A 13,013-nucleotide genomic window follows, 5' to 3' on the forward strand; every position below is an offset into this window, starting at 1 on the left:
AGATCTGTCTATCTCAGTGACTATTAAAGCGATACTTGGAGTGATGGAATGTGGTAGGCAGTGTTGAAAACGAAAGTATAGGTACTAATGTCTGCCAGTAATAGAGCAATTTGAGATCTAAAATGATTCAAGGTCATCTATTTACAGGTTGACTATTTCAGGAGTTTAAATATCTTTTGAAATTAATGAATACAGTACAAAGACAATCTCCAACACAAGTTTATAGAGGATATGAGCATCTACAATGTTTTAGCAATCCTTTATTGAAGATAACAAGTTGGTTATGTTCACTGTATTGTATGAAACATCACAATATCATACTGAGAAGGTTCTATCAGTACAGGGTTGGACAAGAGCAGACAGTCTGAACAAACCATTTTGCATTCTTCATTCCCAATCTTTAAACAACCCAAAAACCCAGTAACGGGACAAATACCTGTTAACATTATCATTTAGAACACTTTAACTTACAAGGCTAAAATCTAATGAATAAATAAAATATATTGTGGCAATCTTCGTTTGACAGAAAAAGAAATCAAATACACAATGAAAAATGATTGGGAAAGCTGGTTTGCGTACCAGTTTGTAAAAAAAAAAAAAAAGTTTTACAAACTCAGCAGGAAGATAAAGTTAAAGAGGATTATAATGAATTCAATTTCACACAAAACCAGCTGATGACTCATCATAATCTACACACAAGGGCAATAACATCCTCACTGAAAACAGTATAAACAAATTGGAAAATGATTACAAGGCATCCACATCATGTAAATCATGTACAGATGGATACATTCATTGCTACCCCTCCCAAATAGCATCTTTTAGATAAATACTTTACTCTTCTCCATTGTCAGCAGTAACGGGGCTCAATACATGCACAACTCAAAAAGAATAATAAAAAAAGGTTATTGCAAAAATAGAATTAAACTCAGAATCTTCAAGTACCATACGTGACGGCCACTCTGTACCATGCCCATTGCTTATAAAATGAAAGGTTACTGAACCCATGAAAATATCTCTGTAGTATTTTCTAAGATTTAAAATAGATCATTTTAACTGTATTTATAGTAATCTCAATGTGATAATTTAAGCTCTGAAATAATGCATACAATTAAAAATGATACCCATATCACACAAGACCAGTCAGTCTTGGGCTGAAAAATCAAGAGGAAACTATACAAAACCACATTTAGAACAAAATCACAATTTACATTATAATAAAGGCAAGTTTTAGCTTTTTGTTTTTTAAAAAAAACTGCAGTAGTGAGATGTCAAAAGCAAATTACAAGTAACCATAAATTAATCGTTTCAGTATGAAAAGATTCTGTCTAGCAGGGGTTGAAGGACTTGTACATCATGCGTAAAATTTATATGGTTGTATATGCCTTAAATCTTCATGTTATTGCCATATGCAGTTATCATCAAGCAAAGCAGTAGGCAACATATCACAATTTAGACACCATAGAGGAAATTCAGTCTGGTGAGACAGGTGGTACTGTAAAAGGAAAAGGGAAAAGAATGCACATCCTACAGCATATTGCCCGATTTAAATGGCCTCCAAGCCATGTAGCTGCCAAAACCTCCCAACTCAGTACAGTGAAATACACAATGTCTCATACAATCATCTGTTCTGTCCTTTCACATGCTTATGTTGCAGGTTTGGTTAAAAACTAGGATGCATCTTAAGAGTACAACTACTGTACAATTCCATGCATCTCAGGTACACTTTTTGCCATCTGTCCAAGTATAACTTCCTGTGGTTTTCAAAGACTGAAGGTCGATACAGATGTAACCCTAAAGACCGAGGCTGGAAAAAAATACTGCAGTAAAGGCAATGCTAAGAGTGGCATTATCAGGAAACACAAAAATGAACAAAGGAAGGAAAATTCTAATCATTTTGTTCTGCTCATTACATTAGAATGTTGCAGATCCACCAGAATGTTTCCCTTCTATTTAAGAAAACTGTGATTAAAGGTTTTACCCCTCCCCCGTTTGTCAGAATCAAAAACATCTTAGTAGATTTTGTAAGGCTACCACGGATCTTCTAGATCTCCACCACCCTAAAAAGAAAAAGAAAAACATATTTAAAATCTCGCTATAGCAAAAAACCTCTAAAACAAAACTCAAGTGTAAAAATAGAACGTCACTGTGAAAATACACAACACTTTAGCAGTATAGAATGAATGTCCCTAAACAAACAGTACTAATTCATTGTTATAGAACATCGAACCAGAATGAGGAAGAGAGATGATACAAGGCTGACCTAATGTACATGTATCCCTGCCTTAACCACACAAAACCAGCATCAGTTTTACCATTTCTACTCCATACATGTGGTCCAGTGTCTGGTAACGTCTTTCTGAATTAATTTGCTGCTTGTCTCCAGAGAATTTCGGTAACTGCTTACACATTTTTACAAGCAGTCACCCACATACTCTTGGCTCTAGAGATACTCTACCATTGAAAAGGTTTGCCATTCGCACAGTTTATTTTACAATTCTGCATATGCGGTTCACTCTTTCCTCCTTCCCTTTTGAGTTAATATTTTCAAATTAATGAGAGGCGACCGACCCTCCACAACATAACTTGTAAGTACTGTTAATCTCTATTTTGGCAGCCTAACTCAGAATAGAATTCAATCCGTTTTTTTCTTGCTGGATGTTCTCTTCATAAAAGTTCAAGGTACTACAGAAAAGGTGTAGCCAATGATGTGAAACATATATATATGTATATATATTCACTCCGTCCGACGCTACTGCATCTCAGTCACTCTGCTTGGACTGTTGAGAACGAATAAGTCAGACCCAATTCTGGTGCATAATCAGTGATTTATTCCGTGAAGCAGAATAGCACCCAGCAAGCCCGCATGACGCGTTTCGCCTCTAGCCAGAGGCTTGATCACATGATACATTGCTTGAAAGTGATGAGGGTACTTATTGAGCTCAAAAAAGAGGGGTGGCGCTAGTTGTACATGGCCTACCCTTGTTAACCCTGTAGTGATCAGTAATCATACCAATCTTTCTTTGTGTTAAATAAGTGTTAAATAAATGGCGCAGTGCCATTCTATCCAAACTTGGACAATTGTTTGTGAAACATATATGCAGTGCAAAATACGCAAAAATAATTTAACATATTGCATAACTTATTACATTCTTTAAAATCACAATCAGGAGGGAAATATATAAAAAAGTGTGAACAATTATTATATATTCATTATTTGCAATAAAAGACAAAAGGTCTATTTTTAGAAAAAAAAACTCAGATTAAAAGAATTTGTATTGTCCAATCTAACCGCAATTGATGTGTGCAAATTTCCTGATATATATTTACATATATATATATATATACATATATGTATTTACATATATTACCTACTGGCAGTTGCCAGTAGGTATATGAAGATGGCCCGTTCCGCTCCTTCCCTGAAAGTCTCGGGTAGATTAGTCAAGCGGGGGCCCGAGAAAAAAGGGGGGTCCCAAAACGTGTTTTCCCCATGTTATTTTCCATAGGACGATTGGACACGGCTACAGCCCGAACGGCTGAATGGAATTACAAGAAATTTGGCAAAATGGTTGAATCTGATTCGCAGATCGCCCTTTTGTTTAAAACCCTCCAGTAGTTGAGAATATCGAATTTGAAAAAATGTACATATCTATAAGCGCACACCGTGGGAGCACCTTCCAGTGCACGAGCTGCATGCTGATTGGCTGCCACTGTCTGGCAACACTCAAAAACAGAAATTGATGACAGCCATCTTGTGCCTCGGTAGACTGAGGCACAAGAAAGCAGAAAAACAAATGTGTAGAACTCAAAAAGGGGGCAGGGTAGAAGCACCCTAACCCCCTAGGCCTGCCCAAAATAAAAAAAATAAAAAATTATTTTTCAAAAATCGCGGGGTGCGCGCATCTAGCGATTCCCCCTCCAAAAAAAAAAAAAAGATTTGGGTGGGGGCCTTGGGGGTCCTTGTGGGACCCCCTGAGCAGGCTTAGGGGATCAGGGTGATTCTACCCTGCCCCCTGAATGAGTTCTAAAACTTTCCGAGCAGGAGCTGCATGCTCATTGGCTTTCAACACTTCATACCAAAAAGTGTTGGCAGCCATCTTGTGCTCGGTAGACCGAGTCACAAGAAAGCAGATAAACGTGTATAACACAAAATGGGGGCAGGATAGAAACACCCTGACCCCCTAGGCCTGCCCAGGTGGTCCCACAAGGCCCTTCAAGGCCACATTCTTTTTTTAAACCAGTTTATTTTTTTCAAATTACCCCCGGGGGAACAAAATCGCGGGGGCATTGTGATAAAGATGTGTGGGGGGGGGGGCCCCAATCCCCCCCTACACTGCCCCGGGGACCACCACCCCCCGGGGAAAAGCAACGCAGCCCCCTGGTGCATAATGGAGGCTCATGGTGGGTTAGTTGGCCCCTAGGGACCCCCAGTATGCAAGGGAAATTAATCCCCCAATTTAGAACACTCTACAGGCGTGTTTGCACAGTTTAACTTGGGGAATTAATTTCTGGTCAATACAGAGGTCCCCTAGAGGGAACTAGTCCAACAGGTATCTCCAGTAAGAGCCATGGAGCTGCGCTGCAGTGTTGTAAAAAGGGGGCGTGCCCTCTGAACACCTGCCTGCAAAAATTTAGTAAATCAGTATATAAAAAAAAATTAATACATTTAAAAATTGTCATTTAAAAAACCATTGAAATTCACTGAAAAAACCATAGGTTTCAGGCCTTATATAGTTAGGAATTAGCATTAAACAAAACTTGCAAATCCACTGAAAAAACCATAGGTTTCAGGCCTTATATAGTTAGGAATTAGCATTTAAAAAATCTTTGAAATTCACTCAAAAAATTATAAGTTTTAGGGGTGTTATAGTTAGCTGGACATTTCACTCATACAAAACCATTGAAAATGCTCATATATAGTTAGTTGTACTAACTATATTTGCGCGCAGCCGCAATCCACTGCTGATGTCACATATTACATCATTCATGACATGGTCAGTGACATCACTGCGACATCTCAAATGACATCACGGATGACATCATCCACGTGACAATCACATACACCTTTTCATACACTAGTAAAATCTTTTATCACTCTGTAAAATACAGAGTATCATATTTGAATCCATTGACACAGCAATACAAGTATCTAAAAACCCACTCAGTGATTCCTAGATGTATACACACATCTAATCACTTACCTGTAGATTCACGCATACATTCTGTCAATGAAAAATAGAACACTATCAAAAATACTGATACACCTATATCGACATTACACACCAGCACACAACCTATTCACATAAGTAATCCTACTCACTTATAAAAACAATGGATCATACTTGCATACTTACTTAGCTCCACACTTATACAAACACCACTTCATCTATTCATTTAGATAGTAATTCTTAGTGTATTAAAATTCATTATTACAAGTAGACAGTTATCCATACAGTCACTCACACGATCATTGAGTCTTATGTATACTTATTTATAGACAACAACTGACACATACACTGCCTTTTATTTTTGTAGTTTGTTGGACATGTACCATTGAGAAATATATTGGCTCATCAACACACCCATAAAGATATTCACTCACCCAAACAACAGTTAGAACATGTAGTTTTAACTTCCTATATATACTGAATCAACTCTTCACACATCTTTGGGCAGTCACACACCCCCCACCGAACCCCACACACATTCACTCTCCCATACAAACACTCAATTAACTAATCAATAACTAATATAGACTTTCACATACCTAGTAACCAACTGGAGAACCAGTTTACACAACAATTGACAAAGTGATACAGATATTCACGCAGTTTAATCACTATCCACTATATTTAGTGAGACACTATAAATTGGTAAAGTAAACAGTCAATTACACTGCTACTAAATCCTCCATCCAAATATTTATTTTTATATATACACTCTTTCTTCGATGCAAATTGATATATATTATATATATATCTATACTACTATTAAAAAGAGAACTTGCACCTTTTGGCCAGATAAACTCGGGAACCACAGCGCCAATCTACACACCCTATACATCTATGAAAATGTCAAGGTGTGTAGATGGACATAGGCTATTTAAATAAAAAAAAAAAAGTAAATTAAAAAAATTATGTTTGTAAACAAAGTAGTCCCCTGAAAGAAGCGCCTGCCGGGACCTAGCGCTTGCCGCGACACGACGTGCGTGATGACGACGAAGGGGGAGGGCGGTGCAGTGACGAGCGGCTGTGCAGTGAGGAGCGGCGGCACAGGTAAGGAAAGGGAAAGTGAGACTGATGCAGGGGGAGGAAAGAAGGAGGCAGCAGTAAATGAAAATGTCGGGCGGGAGGGGGGCGCGAGTGAGTCTGGGCGGGAGGGGGGCGCGAGTGAGTCTGGGCGGGAGGGGGTCGGGGCGGGTGTACTGGCCCCAGCCCCTTTCTGCACCAGGCAAAGCTGGAGCGGGCTGCTAGTATATATATTTAATGCATATTTAAATAACAAAGCAAACCACATTCACTGGATGATGTCATCAGTGATGTCATTTGAGATGTCGTCAGTGATGTCACTGACCAGGTCATGAATGATGTAATATGTGACATCATCAGCAGTGGATTGCAGGTGCGCGAAATATAGTTAGTACAACTAACTATATAGGAGCAATTTCAATGGTTTTATATGAGTGAAATGTCCAGCTAACTATAACACCCCTAAAACTTATAGTTTTAGGAGTGAATTTCAAAGGCTTTTTAAATGCTAATTCCTAACTATATAAGGCCTGAAACATATGGTTTTCATTGTTTCGGTACCTGCAACAAATTCAATAAGGTAGGCTGGATACTTACCTGTAAAAATATCTTGTGTGGCTTTGTAATGTATGCAGTCGATGTTTATTAAATTCCTAAATTATGACAGTTACTTCCTACTTTCCTATTTCCGGGGTTAAATTATTAATCCAAATACCAGTCTCAATTTCTGGAGCAAAAGCTGGCTTGAATATGTAGTTTTATTATGACCTCCACAAAAAATAGGATCATCATCTGAAATAGCCAGAATTTAAACAGCAGTAGGAACCTCGGCTGTGGCTGTAAAAGAAAATAATGTGGAGGCATTCCTAAAGCCAAATGCATGCAGACAGTCTTTCAAAGATGCTCGCCAGGTTTTGAGCATAGGTAACACCGGAGAATACTGTTCAGCCTACATACTTCAAGTAGGCATTGAGAATTCCTAGGCTTTTCCACTGTGAAGTATCCAGTGTTTATGTCAGGACTCTCGAAATTTCACGAGCAGCACACCGATAGTCCCAAGTATCAGAATCTGTGACAGAGATTCTAGATAAAACCGTGAGGAAACAATTTGAGCATGAAGAGAAAACCAACGTGACAAAACAGATCCTGATTTACTAGTGCTTCACAGATGATAAAAGCACATGACAACCACACTGCACGTAAATAGCCACTAATAGGTATTGGCTGCTAGAGACGACCGTAGTGGAAAAGAGCAAGAAACCACGGAGAACACAATCACTAAAGGCTTGATAGAGGATCAGAAGGTAATTCGGTAGTGGGATTATCATCTAACCTCTTATGGCAAAGCTAACTGCTTTAACTATGCATTCCTAGAAGTTCAGATAATTCTCAAACTAAACAAACCTATTTAATGGCTGCCATGAAGAGCTGTTTATTCAAATAGCTCAAAACTTTCAGTAATGCGAGACCTTTGCTATCCTTTTCCTTCCGCTGGCTATCAAGGAAGCAGAGCGACTCGGACTGAATTTGCTTTTTGTGATATGCTTTCATTGAAACCTACGAGCACTGCTGTGTTTCGGTTTAATCTAGTGACACATAGCTGTTATAAATTTATTGGACAATGAATATCTGTGTGAATTGATATTACTGAGCATTGATTTTAGATATGGTTCTGCAGCTATTCATTGAACCAATGGGATATATTTCAGGGTTATGCGGGTGTTAGCAGTGAATATGTACGGCCACAAAAAGGATGCAATGTACAGTCCTTCCACTTAGATGCAACCCCTGGAACCTGCATTTGAAGAATGCTTTGGAACCATTGACGGCGACACCTATGCTCAGGACTCTGCATCGCATTGGCGGCAGTGTGCAACACTCCAGTGTGGACCTCACACACACAAACCCTAGAATTAGGTTATTCTGGAGTCAGGTTATTCAAGAGTCAGCATTAATAGCAGTGTGGCCCCAGCCTCAGCCTCAGCTTACTGATGCTGCCCTCGCTCAGAGCTGGCGTCACTCCTTCAGACCAGACAGTGTAAGAAGCTGGTCTGACGCTCAGCCTGTAGGGGGCGCAGTCCGCCGCCTCTTGCCAGGGCCACAAGCCAACCCCCTGCGGTGCTTCAGGGTGCCCTTTTTCAGCCCAAGGTCTATGCATGCCTCTGAGGTATGGAAGCCTGAGGGCCCCTCACAATCTTTGCAGGAGGAGCGCAATCATTTTACATTACCTCACTACCTTCCTGCCGTCTGTGAGCTGGACCATGGGAGCTATGTCTTCTCATTTCGTGTTAGAGATGCGGATTTTGCTGACCCGAGCACGCGAGTATGCAACAGGTCTTCTCATTTTAGGTTAAACAGCAGTCAGATCCTGCTTACGCTCCACCCCGCACTCTGTACATGCGTGGAAATACATGTGTTCTTCTTTCGAGACATGCCACTTCCATGCAATAATAGATCGGTGTTGTGGCATGACTATAATGTAAATTTTGATTTTGTTGCTTGCATGTTTAAATGCAAGTTTTAGCTTTATGTTTAAAAAAAACTGCAGTAGTGAGATGTCAAAAGCAAATTACAAGTAACCATAAATTAATCGTTTCAGTATGAAAAGATTCTGTCTAGCAGGGGTTGAAGGACTTGTACATCATGCATAAAATTTATATGGTTGTATATGCCTTAAATCTTCATGTTATTGCCATATGCAGTTATCATCAAGCAAAGCAGTAGGCAACATATCACAATTTAGATACCATAGAGGAAAAATCAGTCTGGTGACACAGGTGGTACTGTAAAAGGAAAAGGGAAAAGAATGCACATCCTACAGCATATTGCACGATTTAAATGGCCTCCAAGCCATGTAGCTGCCAAAACCTCCCAACTCAGTACAGTGAAATACACAATGTCTCATACCATCATCTGTTCTGTCCTTTCACATGCTTATGTTGCAGGTTTTGTTAAAAACTATGATGCATCTTAAGACTACAACTACTGTACAATTCCATGCATCTCAGGTACACTTTTTGCCATCTGTCCAAGTATAACTTCCTGTGGTTTTCAAAGACTGAAGGTCGATACAGATGTAACCCTAAAGACCGAGGCTGGGAAAAAATTCTGCAGTAAAAGCAATGCTAAGAGTGGCATTATCAGGAAACACAAAAATAAACAAAAGGAAGGAAAATTCTAATCATTTTGTTCTGCTCATTACATTATAATGTTGCAGATCCACCAGAATGTTTCCCTTGTATTTAAGAAAACTGATTAAAGATTTTACCCCTCCCCCATTTGTCAGAATCAAACATGATTGCTGGCAATGCGGATTATCCAGTGTCTCTTGGAGCCATGGACAGTCTGATATACTCTATGCATCATCCTCAGAAATATGAAAGGCTACGTGGCCCGCCAGGATACAAACCAGCAACACCGACGTCAAACTCAGATCCCTGCTGTGGATGCTTTAATCCAGGAACAATGGGACCAGGCTACGTGTATATTTGCGATTCCAGTGACACAATAAATGCGACTAAGACGAGCAAGCATCGAACGTTTGCTCTTTAGGGCCAGTGCTGGGTGGAGCGGTTTTGGTCCAGGATGAGTGAGGTCTTCTTGCAGGCCCAGGTTTGTTCCTGTCCTTTCTATGTACAACTCCTTTTAGAGACCAGCAAAAGGACGACTATGCACTGGGCAGCGTACCGGTCCCTTCATGTGCAGACGTGGGTGAGGGCAGTTTTCAGCGGTGGGCACAAACCCTGCCCCTTCTCTGCAGGGGTGGGTTAGAGGAGTTCCCTGCTGCGGGCACCGTACCTGCCCCATCTGTGACTGAGGAGGGTGAGTGGGGCCCCTGCTGTAAATATAGTAGCGGCGCCTTCCTCTTCAGGGGTGAGTCAAAGGGGTTCCCTGCAGTAGGACCCTACCTGCTCCTACCCAGCACAAAGGTAAGGGGGAGGGGCAGGCGGGCCAGCCAGTCAGTCTCTGCAGGTGTTGGTTCGTTCCAAAGTGTGGCGCCTGTACCAGTCTCCCCCGTGCTGTGATTTGGGTAGGGTGCAGGGAGTTCCTGCTGTGGGCACAGTGCCCATGGGTGGGCCAGGCTGCTGACAGTTTGCTCTAATTCCCTCACAACAATAATTACCGTTGGCTCCTCGGGACTTGAGGCAGCCTCCGCCTTGCGCACCTGCGCAGGTCCAACATGGCTGCCAAGATGTTCCATCGCGAGGGGTGGGTGGGGGTGTGCACACCTTGCACAGGGCGTGGAGTGGCTCTTGGGGTCAGGGTGCCTGCTTAGCAAGAAGGGCTGCTGAAAGGGGGTGCATTTTGAGGCACAACGTCCTCGGGTTGAATAGCGACTTGAGTTCTAAAGGTGCAACACAGCACACTCCACACCCACGGCGGCCTCGAAGGAGGCCCCTTGCAAGGGGCTATCCGTGAGTCGCGGCGGGTAGGAGGGGTTGTTGAAGGGACCCTGGGCAGGAGGGGTTGCTCCTCATAGGGATTTGAAGGGCCCTGGCGGTACTGGATAGCACAGGACTGACTAGTCGAGGTGGCTGGAGTGGGGGCGGCGGGGGAGGTGGGTGGAGGGAGAACGGGTCGGGCCATACGTCGCATGAGGGTCTCAGTAGTTTTATCGAAATAGGAACCCTGTAGTAAAATTATGCGGCACAGAGCCTACGTCTGACATCTCCTGCAGGAAAACAAGATTTGCCTCAAAGAGGTGGCAGATGGTTTGTGCAAGTACACATGGAGTCAGTCCCTCCCCCAGTGGAGGGCTGGGGCATCTGTGCATTAAGAGTGCGTGGTTGGGCAGTCAGAATAAGGGAAAACACAAGGACAGCAAATTTAAGCCCGAAAACGTTACTCCTTACGCGTTCATTCCCCTTTAGATCTATGAAAGATTTTCCCAAAGTTTGGACAACGTTTAGAAATAAAATTTGCGCCCTTTCTATTTTTGATAACAGATCGGAATATCGTCCGGGCCCCAGATGGACGAAGCTGTGCCTCACACTGAGCACAGCTGAAGACTGAATGCCCCTCTGAATAAAACAAAAGAAAACCGTGCGGCCACCATGTTTTGTCAATAACTAACAGCACGCTGTGCTCACCAGGTCTTATCGCATGCAGGAGTGCCACGCCATGCAAAACTAAGGCGCATGGTCAGTTTAAACAAGACATCAGCGGTTCTTTCATTTAGTTGCTTCCCTGTGAAATGGAAGCAGAAAAAAGAACAATCCCACAAGCGAGTCATGAGGTTTTAATTATCACGCCCATGTCTGGGCACGATAATTGAAACCACATGACGGCCGTGAGCGGAGCAATGCGCCCGCCTTGGACCTATTGCGTGCTGTCTTACTGAAAAACATGCACGCAAAGACCAATAGCGTGCCCCTAAAGGAAAAGTACACGCTCATGCGTGTGCCATTCCTAAGTCAGCATTTGAAACCCCATTTTTACCTACTAAATGTCTTGCACTGCACGAGCAATGCTGCGCACTGCAACGCTAGGCGCGAGACCTAAAAAGTAAAAGCCCAAAAAAACAGGGAAAAATGTTTTTTGGGGTGGTCAGGTGGGTGTATGAAATTTGTCCTTCCCAGAAAATACAGGTGATCCTTGGGCCTTTTTAACTGGTAGCCCTCAGAACAAAAAAGAATGGAATATCTTGACTCACTACCTAAAATACTAGATGCCCTCCTTGCTATACCAATGTAAATTCTGGCCTCTTCATAAATGTCATTGCGTCCCTGTGAAGCTCTGGAAACCACTCAGCCGTGATTCGAAGAATTCAGAACCACCTACACTTCAGAAGACAGCCGAAAATACTTATTTGCAAGATAACTACATCATCCCACAAGATTGGTAAAGAACACAGAGCAATAAACACTCCTTCAAGTATAATCCATATCTGTGGACAGTAGGACAGCCAATTCTGCAAGCCTGGAGTATAGGAATAGTGCACCTGCTTATAAGCCCTTTACACCATTTGTGTTAACTGAAACGCCTGAAAAAAAAGCAAAGACGCAGCATATCACAGTTACTACAAAAGAGCCGAGTGGTTCAGAGAAAGCTAAGAAACTAGCTCTATCCAACTATGGATTTGGTGAATTGGAGGATCTCTATTCTCCTGTCAAAACAGGTTTACTTGGTATGTGGGTTGATAACATTTATAGTTCAAGATCCCCAAGATTGTGAACAGAAACGGAGAAGCAAAGAAAACTATGGCAAACAATGTAACTGTCAATATGAAAGGAAATGTGCGTTTGGTTCGGAAAAGTATATTAAAACATTCAAGAACAATAGCTTCCCTACCAGCTTTTGGGTTAGTGAAAGAGGTTCAATTTTGTAACTTGGGGTCCTAGCCGCTCAGTCAGCAACTCAGAATAACAACAAAAAGGAGAAGGTGTAGAGGGCAGTTTGACCCCACATGAGAAATTCGAGAGCCCATGTGACAAAAGCATTCACAATGGGACTACTCAGGACCTTATCAATCCCATTAGAGCTAACCAGGCTCTGGGCCTCTAGCACAAGTAGGTGGAGTAGGCAGGGAGTCCGCTTGTGAGGCAGAACCACTACTACTAACTACACTCCATATAGATTTCTTGAAGCAGCTGTCTTTTGGTTTCTGGCGTGTGAGAAAGGAGATGGCTTTTAGGAATCATTATTTGGGTATCTGGACTGTCTGAAGCTTCCATGCAACCAAGTTTATCCAAAGTGGCAGGCCAGCAGAGCTTTAGCAAGGCCTTCGGACTAGTTCTCAACCAAGTCAAAAGGGTCAGCACT

General features: G+C 42.0%; 1 protein-coding gene across 1 annotated transcript in view; it reads right to left on the minus strand.

The window, feature by feature from the left end:
- Nucleotides 1–243: 243 nt before the first annotated feature.
- Nucleotides 244–13,013, minus strand: part of PPM1B (protein phosphatase, Mg2+/Mn2+ dependent 1B) — a 183,418-nt gene continuing 170,648 nt past the window's right edge. Inside the window, exon 6 of the mRNA XM_086927796.1 lies at nucleotides 244–2,060. Coding sequence (XP_086783922.1) covers nucleotides 2,031–2,060 — 30 coding nt within the window. The 3' untranslated portion in view covers nucleotides 244–2,030. The remainder of the gene's footprint in view (nucleotides 2,061–13,013) is intronic.

This window comes from Lissotriton vulgaris, chromosome 6 (genome assembly GCF_964263255.1).
Source record: "Lissotriton vulgaris chromosome 6, aLisVul1.2, whole genome shotgun sequence".
NCBI classification, from domain to species: Eukaryota; Metazoa; Chordata; class Amphibia; order Caudata; family Salamandridae; genus Lissotriton; species Lissotriton vulgaris.